Source organism: Sapajus apella, unplaced genomic scaffold, assembly GCF_009761245.1.
Source record: "Sapajus apella isolate SASKATOON/1434 unplaced genomic scaffold, GSC_monkey_1.0 scaffold20, whole genome shotgun sequence".
Lineage (NCBI taxonomy): Eukaryota > Metazoa > Chordata > Mammalia > Primates > Cebidae > Sapajus > Sapajus apella.
The window spans coordinates 28,904,823-28,924,370 of NW_022436960.1; the positions used below are offsets into that span (position 1 = coordinate 28,904,823).

General features: G+C 41.9%; 1 protein-coding gene across 1 annotated transcript in view; it reads left to right on the plus strand.

Moving 5' to 3' along the window:
• Positions 1–19,548, plus strand: part of ENTPD5 (ectonucleoside triphosphate diphosphohydrolase 5 (inactive)) — a 53,620-nt gene that overhangs the window by 2,023 nt on the left and 32,049 nt on the right. Inside the window, 1 exon segment of the mRNA XM_032287902.1 lies at positions 777–859. Coding sequence (XP_032143793.1) covers positions 804–859 — 56 coding nt within the window. The 5' untranslated portion in view covers positions 777–803.

Genomic DNA, 19,548 nt, shown 5'->3' on the forward strand with positions numbered 1-19,548 from the left:
ATATTTATAGTACCTTAGTTATGGTACTTTGCAGTTTCTTGTATTGGTTTTGGGGGTTAAAAAACCAATTTGGTTTTGGTGGTTTGATATAGGGTCTTACTCTTGCCCATGCTGAGTACAGTGGCAGGATCATGGCTCACTACAACGGCAACCTCCTAGGCTCAAGTGATGCTCCCACCTCAGCCTCTGGGGTAGCTGGGACTATAGGTGTGGACCACCATGCCTGGCTATTTTTTTATTTTTTGTAGAGACAGGGTTTTGCCATGTTGCCCAGGCTGGTCTGGAACTCCTGAGCTCAAGTGATCCTCCTGCCTTGGCCTCCCAAAGTGCCAGGATTATAGGCATGAGCCACCAAACCTGGCCTGGTTTATTTTATTGTATTACATGTTTTTTAATGACTAAGTTTGATTTTGTAGATAAAGCTGTTGTGACATAAATATGGCTCAAAGAAATGCCAAGATTTCATACTCTGGTAGAGGTGGATCTAGTCTACAGTCTTCTGAATCTCATTTTCTACCAAAGAACTGGTTGTTGTCATCTATTGGTGAGCAACAACTGATAGTACAGATAGTAGGGCAGGAAGTTGCTATTTAGCAATTCATCTGTTAGCATTTCCTTCCACAATTACTGGTAGGTGCCTTTATTATGAAATTTCAGGAATTATTTTGCTAAATACATTTGCCTTGTTTCATTGTTTAGAACACTAATGCTTTTAAACTTCGAATAAGCCACTTCATGTTTTGTTGATTTGGTTTTGTAATTCTTTTTCTGTCCAGTTTTCCTTGTTCCTGGTCAACAAAGAAATGTGGAGTATCTCAGCTGAATCCTCATACAGACAAGATCATTATGGTGCTGTTAGGTAGGGCTTGTATCCAGATGTAAGGTAACATCTCCACCAGCTTAAAAGTTGTAAATGTATTTCAAATGCTCTTGAATGGTGGTTTTCTTTTTTTCCTAAATTTGATTCTCCATTTTTTTTGCCAAGTGATACTCTTTTTGTTCAACAAGCCATATATAAAATTTAGAACTATTATGTATCAAAATAGATAGAACTTCTGGCTGGGCATGGTGGTTTGTATCTGTAATCCTAACACTTTGGGAGGCCAAGGCAATGGATTGCCTAAGCCCAAAAGTTCAAGACCAGCCTGGACAACGTGGCAAAACCCCATCTCTACAAAAAATACAAAACTTAGCCGTGCATGATGGCATGTACCTGTAGTTCCAGCTACTCAGGAGGCTGAGTTTAGAGGATCACCTGAGCCCAGGGAGGTCAAGCTGCAGTGAGCCGTGATTGTGTCACTGCACCCCAGCCTGAACAACAGTGTGACTCTTTCTCAAAAAAAGGGGGGAGTAGTACTTCTACTTTTTCTTCAAGTAGCTCCAAAAGTGTTTACTTTATAAACTCACCTGTAACTTTATTCTTGTTTACCTTAGATGCCATGTTTCTCTTCATAGGTGCTACTTCATAGGTGGAACAGACTAAGTGAACAGGTTTAGATTTTGGTTTTATATAGCCTTTAGAATCCTAAATGAATACATTATTATCCAAGCTGCATCTGAAGGGAATAATCAGTGTTTCTCATGCACGTTACTTTCTCTTTTTTTTTTTTTTTTTGAGACATAGTCTTGCTCTGTCGCCCAGGCTGGAGTGCCGTGGCACAATCTCGTCTCACTGCAGCCTCCGCCTCCCGGGTTCAAGCCATTCTGCCTCAGCCTCCCAAGTAGCTGCGATTACCGGTGCCTGCCACCATGCCCGGCTAATTGTTTTATTTTACTAGAGACAGGGTTTCACCATCTTGGCCAGGCTGGCCTTGAACTCCTGACCTCAGGTGATCTGCCCATCCCAGCATCCCAAAGTGCTGGGATTACAGGTGTGAGCCACCGCACCTGGTCAGGAGTTACTTTCATCCTGCTTTTTTATTGCATGTGCTACAAACACAGAATTCTACTAAATTGACATTTTCTTATGATATAAAGACTAGTTCACATCTCTGCAGGGATGTTATAAGAAATCCTGGCTGTCAAGGATTTAATCTTATCAATTTTAGATAAATTTTTTGAAATTTAGGCAGGGCGCAGTGGCTCATGCGTATAATCTTAGTGCTTTAGGAGGTCGAGGTGGGTGGATCACAAGGTCAAGAGTTCAAGACTAGCCTGACCAATATGGTGAAACCCGGTCTCTACTGAAAATAGAAAAATTAGCTGGATGTGGTGGCACCCGTCTCTTGTCCCGGCTACTCGGGCAGCTGAGGCAGGAGAATCGCTTGAACCCAGGAGGCAGAGGTTGCAGTGGGCCAATGTCGTGTCACTGTACTCCAGCCTAGGTGACAGAGCAAGACTCAATTTCAAAAAAAAATTAAAACAAATTCACTGTTTTACTTATAAGATCTATTTCCGCAGATAATTATTTATTGATTTAATGTATTTGTGAATGAATGACAGGGTCTCACTATGTCACCCAGGCTGGAGTGCAGTGGTGCAATTGTGACTCACTACAGCCTCAACCTTCTGGCAATCCTCCCACGTCAGTCTCCTGAGTAACTAGGACCCCAGGCTCATGCCACCATGCCCAGCTAACTTTTTTTTTGCGTGTGTGTGTGTATGAAGACTGGGTCTTACTATGTTGCTCCTAGGCTCAAGTGGTTCTCCTGCCTCAGCCTCCCAAAGTGCTGGGATTATAGTTGTAAGCCACCATACTTGGCCATATGTTTTTGAGATGGGGTTTTGTTAGGTTGCCAGGCTGAACTTAAACTCCTGAGCTCTTCCTACCTCAGCTTCCCAAGTAGCTGGGACTACAGGCATGTACCACTGTGCCTACAAATAATTATTAACTATTGGTACTTTATTTGCAAAATATCCCATTTTTATTAGTTGTCCATCCCAACAGAGCCACAGACTAAAAGTTCTCTAAGAAAACTTACCTGGGCTGGGTACAGTGACTCATACCTGTAATCCTAGCACTGAGAGGCTGAGGCAGGAGGATTGCTTGAACCCAGGATTTTGAGACCAGCCTGGACCACATAACAACATAACAAGACCCTATCTCTATTTTCTTTATTAAAAAAAAAAGCAAAAATTACCCACATTTTGGCCCACTTGTCTGCATTTTCATGTCATGAATCTGTCAAACGTTCATTCATTTAAGAAACATTCAATAAATACCAAATGTATAAATGTATACTGGCCTGTCTGATGACTTGATGGGAACAGTAAGGAACAAGAGAAGACCCTTGCCCTCAAGTTGTTTACAGTCAGATGTATAAAGTTCTGACCTGGATGTTGATCTCTGAGAATATACAGCCTCATAGTCACCCATACACAAACACACACTAAACAGTACCAAACAGCGACTGATAAAGAAGAGATGGCGTAGACCAAGGGTATCCAATCTTTTGGCTTCCTTGGGCTACAGTGGAAGAAGAAGAATTGTTTTGGCTCACACATAAAATATATTAACAGTAATGATAGCTGAGGAGATAAAAAATACAATGACAAAAAAGATTTCATAATGTTTTAAGAAAGTTTACAAATTTGTGTTAGGCTACATTCAAAGCCAACCTGGGCTGCATGCAGCCCATGGGCTAGGGGTTGACCAAGCATGGCCTCGACCCTAAGTGTTATAGAATTTGTAGGCATTTAAGACTGTTGTAGTCAGGGAAAGTTTATAGAAGAAGATGGACTGAAAGGAGAGGGAAATTTCTCTAGGAAGTTAGAACAATGTGAGCACAATTCAGAGTATGCTTAAAATAGGGAGTAGTTTAACTTGAGCATTGGTTCCTAAAGTGTGGTCCACAGACCACTAGTAGCATCAGCATCACCTGGTAACTTATTAGAACTGTAGTTTCACAGGCCCCACCTCAGACCTACTGAATCAGAAATACTGGCAATGAGGCCCAACAATCTATGTTTTAACACACCCTCCAGGTGGTTCTGATGCATGCTAAAGTTTCAGGACCACTAAACTAGAGCAGAGGATTGTTGTATGGAATGAGTAGGCAAAAAAACTCTTAAAAGGTAGGCTGGGAACTCATTGTGAAGAACTTAGAATGTCAGGCAGGGAATTTGTCTTTTATCCTGCAGACTAGAGCCACCAACTTGTGACTTGAGGGCTGGATTTGGCTCATAGAATGTGTTTTGTTTGGCCTGAATGGTGGGTTTTTGGGGGATTCTAAGTGAAATTGGTTGTCATTTAAAAATCAGCAGATTTTACATAGAAATCTGCTTTCAGCTTACCTTGAAAAATCAAAAACCTGGCAGTATGGGGCCTACATTCTGTTATGGTAGCAATTGGTGGGAACAGCAAGAAGCTGCCCCTTTAGATGGGACATACACTCTCCAGTTTACCATAATCCCCACCAGTTCCTTTTATCTTACACACACCTTTACTCATTTACATTTCCTGCCTAGTCCCTGTGGGTATTTGAGTTTGTAACTTCTGCTGTGGACAGTGGGACATGAATGAAAATTTTGAGGAGAGTGATGAGATGTATGTATTTAATTTATTTGACATTAAACAGATATGCCAGATTGTACTCTGCTAAGTAATCAGTTTTCAAAGATGAATGAGTCCCAGCTGGGCTTGGTGGCTCCCGCCTGTAATCCCAGCCCTTTGGGAGGCCAAGGCTGGTTGATCACTTGAGGTCAGGAGTTCGAGACCAGCCTGGCCAACATGATGAAATACCCTCTCTACTAAAAATAAATTAGCCGGGCATGGTTGTGAGCACCTGTAATCTCAGCTACTCCGGAAGCTGAAGCAGGAGAATCACTTGAACCCAGGGGGTGGAGTTTGCTGTGAGCCAAACCGTGCCATTGCAATCTAACTTGAGCAACAGAGCGAGACTCCATCTCAAAAAAAAAAAAAAAAAAAAAAAAGTTTACTTTGGAGGCCCTATCGTTAAAATTTATAATATTGGTTGCATGAGTCAAGTCCATAATTCAAATCCTGTCTTGACTGTGTAATCTTTAAATTTATGTTGCATAGGTAAGTTTAACTTTTTTGTTCCTGAGGGGATAGAAAATAATATATAAACTCAAATATTTCAAGTAATTCTTTGACCTCAGCCTCCCAAAGTGCTGAGAGGTAAGCGCGAGCCACCAAGCCCCACCTCTTGGTACCTTTTAACCACATACTCATGCATGTAAGTAGCCACTCATTGATCATGCTGCGAAACATATGGCTGGCATTTTAACAGCAAATTTTAAAAAATTACAAAAGCATAAACTAGATTTTATGTACTTTTTTTTTTTTTTTTTTGAGATAGGGTCTCACTTTGTCACCAGGCTGGAGTGCAGCAGCTTGATCTCGGCTCACTGCAGCCTTGACCTCCCAGATTCAAGCAGTCCTCCTGCCTCAGCCTCCCAAGTAGCTGGGACTACAGGCACATGCCACCACACCTGGCTAATTTTTTGTATATTTTGTAGAGATGGAGTTTCACCATGTTGCCTAGGTTGGTCTTGAACTCTTGAGCTCAAGCTGCCTGCCTCGACCTCCCAATCTCCCAAAGTGCTAGGATTACAGGTGTGAGTTGTTGTGCCCAGTCTGTGTACTTACTAATTAGCTCCTTAGTCATTGCCTTCTTCACCTTTACACACACATATACACCAACTTCTACAGGGAGTATGACTTGCTTCTCTTGCTTTTGGTGACTTTTTAATAAGCTGTGTGGTAAGAGTGGCTGAGGTTGTAGTTTGAGAAGAAAGTGTAGGAGAGGAAAAACAGCTGAAGATCATTAGACTACAGATCAGGAGATGAGCTTGGTGATGTGGGTTCCAGAGCCTGAACAGATTAGAAATGAAAATGTAGAAAGAGATAACTGAGTCAAAAATAGGCATATTGACAGCAGATTAAAAAAAGAAAACTGGGCCAGGTGCAGTGGCTCACACTTGTAATCTTAGCACTTTGGGAGGCCGAGGTGGGTGGATAACAAGTCAGGAGATTGAGACCATCCTGGCCAACATGGTGAAATACCGTCTCTTTAAAAAAAAAAAAAAAAGAAAAGAAAAGAAACTGTTCTTATAATTATCCATGTCCATCTTATACAGGTTGAAAAAGTGATATAATAATTGGAGGAACAAAGAAGAAAACTCAGAAGGAAAGAAAAAATTGGTAAGTAACCTATATAAATAATACTTCACTTTTGCATAGGTCAGATTTCTGCAAATTCTGCTTTGTTGTTCCTAGCTGAGAGCTCACTGTAGATGGAAAAGGGTCTGTAAGGCACTGAAAGAGCTGTCACAAAGTCCAGTACCCTTATTCTACTGGAGAGGCCCTCATTTGCTTACATTGACATGAAATTCTAATAATTATGGCTCCCTGATTTACATCCTGCAACAGATTTAAAAAGAAAATCAGGAGGCAGTGGTGGTTTATTGAAGGAGTTGGGCACATGACAACACCAATCAGCGATAATAGCACGATGTCAGAGGAAACTAGCTCGAAAAGCATAGCAATCTGGGACCATTTAGAGACAGAAGGGCAAACAGTCCTATAGACCTACTGTAGCCCCTGGAAGCATCTCAGGTTTATAGGAAAATATAACTGATAATCATAATCATGACCCTGAACTATAAATACATAGTGTGTGTGTGTGTGTGTGTGTGTGTGTGTGTGTGTGTGTGAACATGAATAAAACTATAATTGCCCTGTAGGAAATTATATAATTCACATTGGAAACAGCAGTACTCACATACTGCTGTCAATATGCCAATTTTTGACTCAGTTATTTCTTTCTACATTTTCATTTCTAATCTGTTCAGGCTTTGGAACCCAGATCACCAAGTTCATCTTCTGACTTGTAGTCTAATACTCTTAAGCTCTTTTACCTCTCCTATACTTTCTTCTCATTCAAACTACAACCTCAGCCACTCTTACCACACATCCAGCTCATTTTAAAACGCTGTTTGGGGGCCGGGCGTGGTGGCTCACGCCTGTAATCCCAGCACTTTGGGAGGCCGAGGCGGGTGGATCACGAGGTCAAGAGATCGAGACCATCCTGGTCAACATGGTGAAACCCCGTCTCTACTAAAAATACAAAAAAAATCAGCTGGGCATGGTGGCGCGTGCCTGTAATCCCAGCTACTCAGGAGGCTGAGGCAGGAGAATTGCCTGAACCCAGGAGGTGGAGGTTGCGGTGAGCCGAGATCGCGCCATTGCACTCCAGCCTGGGTAACAAGAGTGAAACTCCATCTCAAAAAAAAAAAAAAAATTATCTGCGTGCAGTGGTTCATGCCTGAAGTCCCAGTCCTCTGGGAGGTTGAGGCAGGAGGATTGCTTGAGCACAGGAGTTCAAGGCTGCAGTGAGCTGTGATTGCTCTACTGCACTCCAGCCTGGGTGACAGAGAAAGACCCTGTCAATAAAACTAAAAAAAATTTTTTAAACCCCAAGTTTCTTTTTGGTATTTAGAAGGAAAGCATCTTAAAGGCATATTTGGTGGGGGAAAGACAAATTTGGGAAAAGGTAATTGTGGAGAACCCCTCTTCCTTCCCTTTATTCGTGAAATTATCATTGTAATATTTCTATCTTTCTCATGTTTTTCATTGTGATTTAACATGTTTGAAGCAGTAGCTGTTTTTCAGTTGATAACAAGAAAGGGAAAATATGTTTTTATTCTCTTCCCTTAGTTAAAATCCAGTATAAATGATGCCCAGTGGCACTGATCCTAGTGGCAGTCACTCTTCTTTAAATAGTGCTTCCCATGATGGATATGGGTTTGGAGGCAGATAGAGCTTGTCACCTCAGATTTTCATTATGTTTTTTCATTGGGGCACTATGAACCCCCTCCTGATTGATAGTATCTTCTCTTTTTTTTTTTCTTTGTTTATACAGAAAAGATAGTATCTTCTTATCTAAAGGACTTTGATTCTTAATGGGCAAGAAAAGACCTCCTGATTTGTGAAGAAAGGCAACAATAGCAACAGCTTTTCCCCTGAGTGATTATTGTATTGAAGTCAAGCCTGAAACAATGGAGAATGAGGTCATGCACTGCCTGACTCATTTTATTATTACACCCAAATGGGTTCATTGTACAGAATGGGCCTTTTTGACACTTGTTTAATGATGTTTTGATTAAAATGAAATAATGTACATAAAAAAGTGACTTGGAGGCTAGACGTGATGGCTCAAAGTGCCGGTAATCCCAGCACTGTGGGAGGCCAAGGTGGGTGAATCACCAGGTCAGGAGATTGAGACCATCCTGGCCAACATGGTGAAACTCCGTCTCTGCTAAAAATACAAAAATTACCCAGGCATTGTGGCGGGCACCTGTAATCCCAGCTACTTGGGAAACTGAGGCAGGAGAATCACTTGAACCAGGGAGTTGGAGGTCGCAGTGAGCCGAGATCAAACCACTGTACTTTATTCAGCCTGACAACAGAGTGAGACTCCATCTCCAAAAAAAAAAAAGGACTTGTTTATAGGAAAGAATTATATGCTTGTTGGTAACTACCAGTTGACATCAATTCTCATTGCTTTATTGGGAGTTACAGTATTTTATTTTAGAGTTAGACCTTAAAGGATATATCCAGCCAGGCATGGTGGTATGAGTCTATATTTCCAGCTACTTGGAAGGCTGAGGCAGGAGGATCACTAGAGCTCAGGAATTTAAGACTAGTCTGGACACAACAAGACGCTGTCTGAAAAAAGAAAAAATAAAAGGATATGTCATTCGACTAGCGTTCTGATCTGTGAATCTACTCTGGAAACATGGTCAGATTTGGAGCAAGGACCTTCCCTCCCTACCAGTGTGTGACAGCTCATACTGTTGGAAGTTCTTTCTGTTCAGTCTCTCCCCCAGGAGATGCCATGCTCATTGGTCTCATTATATGTAAGTCCTTGACAACAATCTAAGAAAAGCTGAGTTAAAAAAAAAAAATTTCAGGTCGGGCATTGTGGCTTACACCATCCGAGGACTTTGGGAGGTTGAGGCGGGCAGATCATGAGGTTGGGAGTTCAAGACCAGCCTGAGGAGAAATCCTGTGTCTACTAAAAATACAAAATTAGCTGGGCATGGTGCTACAAGCTTGTAATCCCATCTACATGGGAGGCTGAGGCAGGAGAATCACTTGAACCCAAGAGGCAGAGGTTGTGGTAAACTGAGATTGCGCCGTTGTACTCCAGCCTGGGCAACAAGAGTGAAACTCCATCTCAAAAAAAAGAGATATTTAAATTTGTTTCCACCTTTAGAAACAAGTAGTACAGCTGACTGAAGGACATGGTAAGAAAGGAAAAAAAAAACACACAAAAAACAAATAGTACAGCCCAGGCACGGTGGCTCACACCTGTAATCTTAAGCACTTTGGGAGACTGAGGTGGGTGGATCATGAGGTCAGGAGTTGGAGACCAGCCTGACCAACCTGGTAAAACCCTGTCCCTACTAAAAGTACAAAAGTTAGCCAGGCATAGTGGCACGCACCTGTAATCCCAGCTACTCAGGAGGCTGAGGCAGGAGAATTGCTTGAACCCAGGAGGTGGAGGTTGCAGTGAGCCAAGATTGTGCCATTGCACTCCAGCTTGGGTGACAGAGCAAGACTCCATCTCCAAAAAATAAATAAATAAATAAATAACCGGAAACAAGCAGTACATTGTGTGAGTACTGGTTTTTCTGACTTTAATTATTTTCCTTAAGTAAAATATTACAACCGTAATAGAAAATGGAAAGCTTCAGTTGATGAGGTATATTTTCAGAGAACTTTAAAGTCAAGTCAACATTGTTCATTTTGTTTGTTTTGGTTTTTTGTTGGGGTTTTTTTTTTTTTGTTTGAGATGGAGTCTCACTCTGTCGCACAGGCTGAAGTGCAGTGTCACGATCTTGGCTCACTACAACCTCCACCTCCTGGCTTCAAGCGATTCTCCTGCCTCAACCTCCCAAGTAACTGGGATTACAGGCGTGCACCACCACGCCCAGCTGATTTTTGTAATTTTAGTAGAGATGGGATTTCCCCATGTTGCCCAGACTGGTCTTGAACTCCTGACCTCAGGTGATCCAGCTGCCCCCAAAGTGCTGGGATTATAGCTGTAAACCACCATGCCTGGCCAGTTGTTCGTTTTTAATAGTTAATATCAGTCAATGTAGTGGCTCACACCTGTAATCCTAGCATGTTGAGAGGCCAAGGTGGAGTGTTGCTTGAGGCCAGGAGTTCGAGAGCAATCTGACCAACATAGTGAATTGCTGCCTCTATTTCTTTTTCTTTTTCTTTTTTTTTTTTTGCCGGGACGGAGTTTCGCTTTTGTTGCCCAGGCTGGAGTGCAATGGCGTGATCTCAGCTCACCGCAACCTCCGCCTCCTGGGTTCAGGCAATTCTCCTGCCTCAGCCTCCTGAGTAGCTGGGATTACAGGCACGCGCCACCATGCCCAGCTAATTTTTTGTAGTTTCAGTAGAGACGGGGTTTCACCATGTTGACCAGGATGGTCTCGATCTCTTGACCTCGTGATCCACCCGCCTCGGCCTCCCAAAGTGCTGGGATTACAGGCTTGAGCCACCGCGCCCGGCCTCTATTTCCTTTTCTTTTTTTTTTGTGATGGAGTCTTGCTCTGTTGCCCAGGCTGGAGTACAATGGCACGATCTCAGCACAGTGCAGTCGCCACCTGCTGGGTTCAAGCAATTCTCCCACCTCAGCCTCCCAAGTAAGTGGAATTACAGGCATCTGACATTAATCCTGACTAATTTTTGTATTTTTGAAGAGATGGGGTTTCACCATCTTGGCCAGGCTGGTCTTGAACGCCTGACCTCAGATAATCTACCTGCCTTGACCTCCCAAAGTATTGAGATTACAGGCGTGAGCCACCAGTCTAGCTTATTTCTATATATATTTTTTCTAAGAATAAACAAAAAGTTAATATCATTGGAATAACATGCAGTTTCTTTTTATTGGGGTACATGTGAAGAACATGCAGGATTGTTGCATAGGTACATACATGGCAATGTGGTTTGCTGCCTTCCTCCCCATCACCTATGTCTGGCATTTCTCCCCATATTATCCCTCCCCAACTCCCCACCCCGCACAGACCTCAGTGTGTAATGCTCCCCTCCCTGTGTCCATGTGTTCTCATTGTTCACCCACCTATGAGTGAGAACATGCAGTGTTTGATTTTCTGTTCTTGTGTCAGTTTGCTGAGAATGATGGTTTCCCAGGGACACAAGCTCATCGTTTTTTTATGGCTGCATAGTATTCCTTGGTGTATATTTGCCACATTTTCCCTGTCTAGTCTATCATCGATGGGCATTTGGGTTGGTTCCAAGTGTTTCCTATTGTAAACAGTGCTGCAGTGAACATTCGTGTGCATGTGTCTTTATGATAGAATGATTTATAATCCTTTGGATATATACCCAGCAATGGGATTGCTGGGTCAAATGGAATTTCTATTTCTAGGTCCTTGAGGAATCGCCACACTGTCTTCCACAGTGGTTGAATTAATTTACACTCCCACCATGTACAATCGTTCGTATTTCTCCACATCCTCTCCAGCATCTGTTGTCTCCAGATTTTTTAATGATCACCATTCTAACTGGTGTGAGATGGTATCTTGATGTAGTTTTGATTTGCAAAAATTTCTCTAATGACCAGTGATGATGAGCATTTTTTTGTATGTTTGTTTGTTGGCCTTATGTATGTCTTCTTTTGAGAAGTGTCTGTTCATATCCTTTGCCCACTTTTGAATAGGCTTGTTTTTTTCTTGTAAATCTGTTTCAATTCTTTGTAGCTTCTGGATATTAGCCCTTTGTCAGATGGGTAGACTGCAAAAATTTTTTCCCATTCTGTTGGTTGCCAATTCACTCTAATGACAGTTTCTTTTGCTGTGCAGAAGCCCTGGAGTTTGATTAGGTCCCATTTGTCTATTTTGGCTTTTGTTGCCAGTGCTTTTGGTGTTCTAGTCATGAAGTCCTTGCCTATGCCTATGTCCTGAATGGTTTTGCCTAAATTTTCTTCCAGGGTTTTTATGGTGTTAGGTCTTATGTTTAAGTCTTTAATCCATCTGGAGTTAATTTTAGTGTAAGGTGTCAGGAAGGGGTCCAGTTTCTGCTTCCTGCACATGGCTGGCCAGTTTTCCCATTTATTAAACAGGGAATCCTTTCCCCATTGCTTGTTTAGTGAGATTTGACAAAGATAGATGGCTGTAAATGTGTGGCATTGCCTCCAGGCCTCTGTTCTATTCCATTGGTCTATATCTCTGTTTTGGTACCAGTACTGTGCTGTTTTGATTACTGTAGCCTTGTAGTATAGCTTGAAGTCAGGTAGTGTGATGCCTCCAGCTTTGTTCTTTCTGCTTAGAATTGACTTGGCCAAGTGGGCTCTCTTTTGGTTCCATATGAAGTTTAAGGTGTTTTTTTCCAGTTATGTGAAAAAGGTCATTGGCAGCTTGATGGGGATAGCATGGAATCTATAAATTCCTTTGGGCAGTATGGCCATTTTCACAAAATTGATTCTTTCTAACCATGAGCATGGAATGTTTCTCCGTTTGTTTGTGTCCTCTCTTATTTCCTTGAGTAGTGGTTTGTAGTTCTCCTTGAAGAGGTCCTTTACCTCCTTGGTTAGTTGTATTCCTAGGTATTTCATTCTCTTTGTAGCAATTGTGAATGGCAGTTCATTCTTGATTTGGCTCTCTTTAAGTCTGTTATTAGTGTATAGGAATGCTTGTGATTTTTGCACTTTGATTTTGTATCCTGAGACTTTGCTGAGGTTGCATATCAGTTTCAGGAGATTTTGGGCTGAGACGATGGGGTCTTTAAATATACAATCATGTCGCCTGCAAATAGACAATTTGACTTCCTCCTTTCCTAATTGAATACTCTTTATTTCTTTTTCTTGCCTTATTGCTCTGGCTAGAACTTCCAATACTATATTGAATAGGAGTTGTGAGAGAGGGCATCCTTGTCTAGTGCCAGATTTCAAAGGGAATGCTTCCAGTTTTTGCCCATTCACTATGATATTGGCTGTGGGTTTGTCGTAAATAGCTTTTATTATTTTGAGATACATTTCATCAATACCTAGTTTATTGAGAGTTTTTAGCATAAACGGTTGTTGAATTTTGTCAAAGGCCTTCTCTGCATCTATTGATATAATCATGTGGTCTTTGTCTTGATTCTGTTTATGTGGTGAATTATGTTTATAGACTTGTTGAACAAACCTTGCATCCCCGGGATGAAGCCTACTTGATCATGATGGATAAGCTTTTTGATGTGCTATTGCAATTAGTTTGCCAGTATTTTATTGAAGATTTTTGCATCTGTGTTCATCATGGATATTGACCTGAAGTTTTCTTTTCTTGTGGAGTCTGTGCCAGGTTTTGGTATCAGGATGATGTTGGTCTCATAAAATGATTAGGGAAGGATTCCCTCTTTTTGGATTGTTTGGAATAATTTCAGGAGTGGTACCAGCTCCTCTTTGTATGTCTGTTAGAATTCAGCTGTGAACCCATCTGGACCTGGGCTTTTTTTGGTTGGTAGGCTATTAATTGCCGCCTCAACTTCAGCCCTTGTTATTGGTCTGTTCAGGGTTTTGACTTCTTCCTGCTTTAGCCTTGGGGGGATGCAAGTGTCCAGGAATTTATTCATTTCTTCCAGGTTTACTGGTTTATCTGCATAGAGTTGTTTGTAGTAATCTCTGATGGTGGTTTGTATTTCTGTGGAATCTCTGGTGATATCTCCTTTATCATTTTTTATTGCATCTATTTGATCCTCTCTCTTTTTTTAATCTGGCTAGTGGTCTGTTTTGTTGATCTTTTCAAAAAACCAGCTCCTGAATTTATTGATTTTTTTTTTTGAAGGGTTTTTTGTGTCTCTATCTCCTTCAATTCTGCTCTGATCTGAGTTATTTCTTGTCTTCTGCTAGGCTTTTAAGTTTTTTTGATCTTGCTCCTCTAGCTCTTTCAATTTTGACAATAGGGTGTCGATTTTAGATCTTTCCTTGCTTCTCATGTGGGCATTTATTGCTATATATTTTCCTCTAGACACTGATTTAAATGTGTCCCAGAGATTCTAATATGTTGTGTTCTTCGTTCTCGTTGGTTTCGAAGAACATCTTTATATCTGCCTTCATTTCACTGTTTATCCAGTCATCGTTCAAGAGCCAGTTGTTCAATTTCCATGAAGCTGTGTGGTTATGAGTTTCCAAATTCTGAGTTGTAACTTGATTGCACTGTGGTCTGAGAGACTGTTTGTTATGATTTCTGTTCTTTTGCGTTTGCTGAGGAGTGATTTACTTCCAATTATGTGGTCAATTTTATAGTAGGCGTGATGTGGTGCTTTGAAAAATGTATATTCTGTGGATTTTGGGTGGTGAGTTCTGTAAATGTCTGTTAGGTTTGCTTGGTCCAGGTCTGAGTTCAAGTCCTGGATATCCTTTTAAATTTTCTGTCTCGTTGATCTAATATTGACAGTGGAGAGTTAAAGTCTCCAACTGTTATTGTGTGGGAGTCTAAGTCTCTTTGTAAATCATTAAGAACTTGCTTTTGTATCTGGGTGCTCCTGTATTGGGTGCGTATATATTTAGGATCGTTAGCTCTTCTTGTTGCATTGATCCTTTTACCATTATGTAATGCCCTTCTTTGTCTCTTTGGATCTTTGTTGGTTTAAAATCTATTTTATCAGAGACCAGGATTGCAACTCCTGCTTTTTTTTTGCTCTCCGTTTGCTTGGTAAATCCTCCTCCATCCCTTTATTTTGAGCCTATATGTATCCTTGTATGTGAGATGGGTTTCCTGGATGCAGCACACTGATGGGTTTTGACTTTTTATCCAATTTGCCATTCTGTGTCTTTTGATTGGGGCATTTAGCCCATTTGCTTTGAAGGTTAATATTGTTATGTGTTAATTTGATCCTGCCATTTTGATGCTAGCTGGTTGTTTTGCCTGTTATTTGATGCAGTTTGTTCATTGTGTCGATGCTCTTTACCATTTGGTATGTTTTCGGAGTGGCTGGTACTGCTTGTGCCTTTCTGTGTTTAGTGCTTCTTTCAGGAGCTCTTGTAAAGCAGGCCTGGTGGTGATGAAATCTCTGAGCAATTGCTTGTTCGTAAAGCATTTTATTTCTCCTTTGCTTATGAAACTTAGTTTGGCTGGATATGAAATTCTAGGTTGAAAGTTCTTTTCCTTAAGGATGTTGAATATTGGTCCCCACTCTCTTCTGGCATGTAGGGTTTCTGCTGAGAGATCAGCTGTGAGTCTGATGGGCTTCTGAACTTTGTGGGTAACCCGACCTTTGTGTCTTGCTGCCCTTAGCATTTTCTCCATTTCAACCCTGGTGAATCTGACGATTATGTGCCTTGGGGTTGCTCTTTTTTATAGGAATTATCTTTGTGGTGGTCTGCATATTTCCTGGACTTGAATATTGGCCTGCCTTGCTAGGTTGAGGAAGTTCTCCTGGATATCCTGAAGAGTGTTTTCCAGCTTGGATTCATTCTCTCCGTCACATTCAGGTACACCTATCAAGCATAGATTAGGTCTTTTCACATAATCCTATATTTCTTGGAGACTTTGTTCGTTTCTTTTTACTTTTTTCTCTAATCTTGCCTTCTGGTTTCATTTCATTGAGTTGATCTTTGACCTCTGATATCCTTTCTTCTGCTTGATCAATTCGGCTATTGAAACTTGTATATGCTTTGCGAAGTTCTTGTGTTGTGTTTTTTAGCTCCATCAATTCATTTGTATTTTCCTCTAAGCTGTTTATTGTGGTTAGCATTTCATCAAACCTATTTTCAAGGATCTTAGTTTCTTTGCATTGGGTTAGAACATGTTCTTTATCTCAGAGAAGTTTCTTATTACCCACCTTCTAAAGCCTGTTTCTGTCAATTCATCAGACTCATTCTCCATCCAGCCTTGTTTCCTTGCTGGCGAGGAGTTGTGATCCCTTGAAGGAGGAGAGGCATTCTGGTTTTGGGTGTTTTTATCCTTTTTGTGCTGGTTTCTTCCCATCTTTGTGGATTTATCTACCTGTGGTCTTTGTAGTTGGCGACTTTCAGATGGGGTCTCTGAGTGAACGTCCCTCCACGCTCTCACTGGGTGCTGCAATCCGGAGCTGCTCCTGCTGGGCCATCTGGATCACTCCTGTCTTTGTTCTTCAATTTCCTGAGATGGGGAGGCTCACCAGATCATGCAAGGACATGTGGGTAAACACTAGGAGGCACAAAGGAGTGAGTGGAAACCTTAGTCTTTACCAGCATATCTTCTCTGTGACCGGACTCAGCGCTCGCCAGGTCCTCTGCTAGTTCAGGCCCCACAGCCAGGAGCTCTGGCAGCTGACCATTGCCTTTAACTGCCCATCTAGAGAGCTCAACATGCAGTTTCTAAAATAAGTATGTAAGATGTGTTTATAGAAATATATATATGGTATACTGGAAAAAAATCCTACAAAATATTACACAAATACCGGTTACAGCTTACAGTAGCCAGCCTCCAAAACGCTCCCCAATGATGCTTACCTCCTAAGATTCATGCCTTTGTGTAGTCCCCTCGTACATGTCGTCTGGGTTGGTCTGTGTGAGCATTAGAATATAGGGATATGATAGTGTATGACTTCCAAGACTAACTCATAAAAGACATTACTGCTTCTGTCCTGCTCTTCTTGGATTGACTGCTCTGGAGGAAGCCAGCCACTGTGTTATAAAGACATGCAAGCAGTCCTATGGAGGATCTACATGGGCAGCTACCAAGGCTTCCTGCTCACATCTGGTATCAACTTGCCAACCATTGAGTGAGCTGTCTTGGAGGTGGGTCTTCCAGGCCTAGTCAAGCCTTCAGATGACTGCAGCCCCAGCCTACATCTTGACTACAATCTCATGAGAGCCTCAAAGTCAAAACTATCCGATTAAACGACTCTCAAATTCCCAAACCACAGAAATGGTGAGATAGGCCAGGGATGGTGGCTTACACCTGTAATCCCAGCACTTTGGGAGGCTGAGGCAGGTGGGTTACCTGAGGTCAGGAGTTCCAGACCAGCTTGGCCAACATGGCAAAACCCCATCTCTACTAGAAATACAAAAATTTCCCAGGTATGGTGGTGGGTGCCTGTTACTCCAGCTACTCGGGAGGCTGAGGCAGGAGAATGACTTCAGCGGGGTAAGGTTAAAAACAGGAAGATCTGTTAGGACAATATTAGTAAATCACATGAAAGGTGATAGTAGCTTGGGCAAAGGTGGTAGCAATGGAAGTGGTCAGAAATGATCGGATTCTGGAAATGTATTCAACAGCAGGAAACTAAGATCATCAAAAGCTCTTGATTAGCTGGGCACAGTAGCTCAACCCTGTTATCCTAGCTACTCAGGAGGCTGAGGCTGGAGGATTGCATAAGGCTCGGAGTTCAAGACAAGCCTGGGTAACAGTGAGAGTCTGTCTCTACATAAATAAATAAGCTCTTGATTGAATATAGGAAGATCAGACTACTGTAAGACTTTCACATCCTGATGGAAGCCTCACTTTCCAGCCGCATCTCAGATCATTCTCTGCTCTATACTCTCCTCCCGCTCCTACATCCGTCTTTTCCAAGAGCCATACTAGATAATCCTTCTTGGGCGGCCTAGTAGTTAAGACTGTGGCTTTGGAATTAAACCATCTGGGTTTGATTTCTGGCTCTTTTCACTTAAAAGACCTTAAGATACTTAGTTTCTCTAAGCTCAGTTTTCTTATAAATTGGGAATCTTAATAATGGCACCTAACTCAGAGTGGTAATGTGAAATTAAATGAGTTAATGTATGTGGAGTACTTAACATTGTCCTTGGCATCTGCTAAGATCTCCATAAATATTGGTTACAATTTTTTTTAAATCTCAGATTATGTTCCTTTGACCACAGTCTTTATCCTCTGCACTAAGCGCTAACCCACTTCTATACCCTCCTACTTTTTGTTTCTCAAATTCATATAAAAAAAATTCTTGAGGACATTGGCTTTTAATTATTATTTGAGACAGGGTCTCACTCTGTCGCCTAGGCTGGAGTGCAGTGGTGCAGTGCAATCATAGTTCACCTCAGCCTCCACTTCCCAGGGTCAAATGATCCTCATACCTTAGCCTTCCAAATAGCTGAGACTACAGGTGAATACTACCATGCCAGGCTAATTTTTTTTTTTTTTTTTTTTTGAGATGGAGTCTCACTCTGTTGCCAGGCTGGAGTGCAGTGGTGCAATCTCGGCTCACTGCAACCTCTGCCTCATGGGTTCAAGCAATTCTCTTGCCTCAGCCTCCTCAGTAGCTGGGACTACAGGTGTGTGCAACCATGCCCAGCTAATTTTTGTATTTTTAGTAGAGAGGTGGTTTCACCAAGTTGGCCAGGATGGTCTTGATCTGTTGACCTCATGATCCGCCCACCTCAGCCTCCCAAATTGCTGGGATTACAGGCCTGAGCCGTTGCCCCCAGCCATTTCATATATATTTGTTTTTATATATTTATGAATATGTATATTCATAAAATATATATTCATATATAAATTATATATTCATAAATCATAATATATATATATTTTCATATATATATATTTTTTTGAGATGGGGTTCACTCTGTCACCCAGGCTGGAGTGCAGTGGTGCAATCTCGGCTCATGGCGACCTCTGCCTTCCTGGGGACTCAAGCAATTCTGCCACCTCAGCCTCCCAAATAGCTGGGACTACAGGTGTATTCCACCATGCCTGACTAATTTTTGTATTTTTGGTGAAAACGGGGTTTCATCATGTTACCTAGTCTGGTCTCAAACTCCTAAGCTCAAGTGATCTACCTGCCTTGACCTCCCAAAGTGCTGGGATTATAGGTGTCAGCCACTGTGCCTGGCCTACTTTTTTTTTTTTTTTTTTTGAGGCGTGGTCTCACCCTGTCACCCAGGCTGGAGTGCAATGGCACGATCTCGGCTGACTGCAACCTCTGCCTCCCAGCTTTAAAGCAATTCTTGTGCCTCGGTCTCCTGAGTAGCTGGGATTACAGGTGCACACCACCATACCTGGCTAATTTTTGTATTTTTAGTAGATACAGGATTTCACCACACTGGCCAGTGTGGTCTCAAACTTCTAACTTCAGATGATCCACCCACCTCTGCCTCCCAAAGTGCTGGGATTACTGGCAGGAGCTACTGCACCTGGCCCCTTTACCATTTCTATGCTTAGTTTAAAAAGTTATGGTTAATTGTATATATGTCTGCCACCTCTGCCAGATTCAGCATCTTAAATAAAAAGGTCCGTTTTCCTCACCTTTAATTTTCTGGCACCTGGCACTTAGTAGGCATCAGTAAACATTTGTAGAAATAAGCAGTTGAGTGGTTCTGACAAGGCTCCTGACTGCAGTCCTTACATGTAATTACCAGATTCCTATTTGGATACTCTGTTGCTCAGCATCTTCAGTGCTTCCTATCACCTGCAGAGTGAAGTCCAAACTCCTTAGCTGAATATTTGGTATCCTCTACTATGTGACCTCAGTCTGCCTTTCCAACTTTATTTCCTACTGTAGTCAAACTGATCCATTCACTATTTTCCAGGGGCCCCCATCCCTTTTCCACATCTGTGTCTTGATTCATGGTTTTATTCCTGAAAAGCATTCCTTTTCTGTTGTAGTTCATTTCCCTCCTCAGGCCCCTC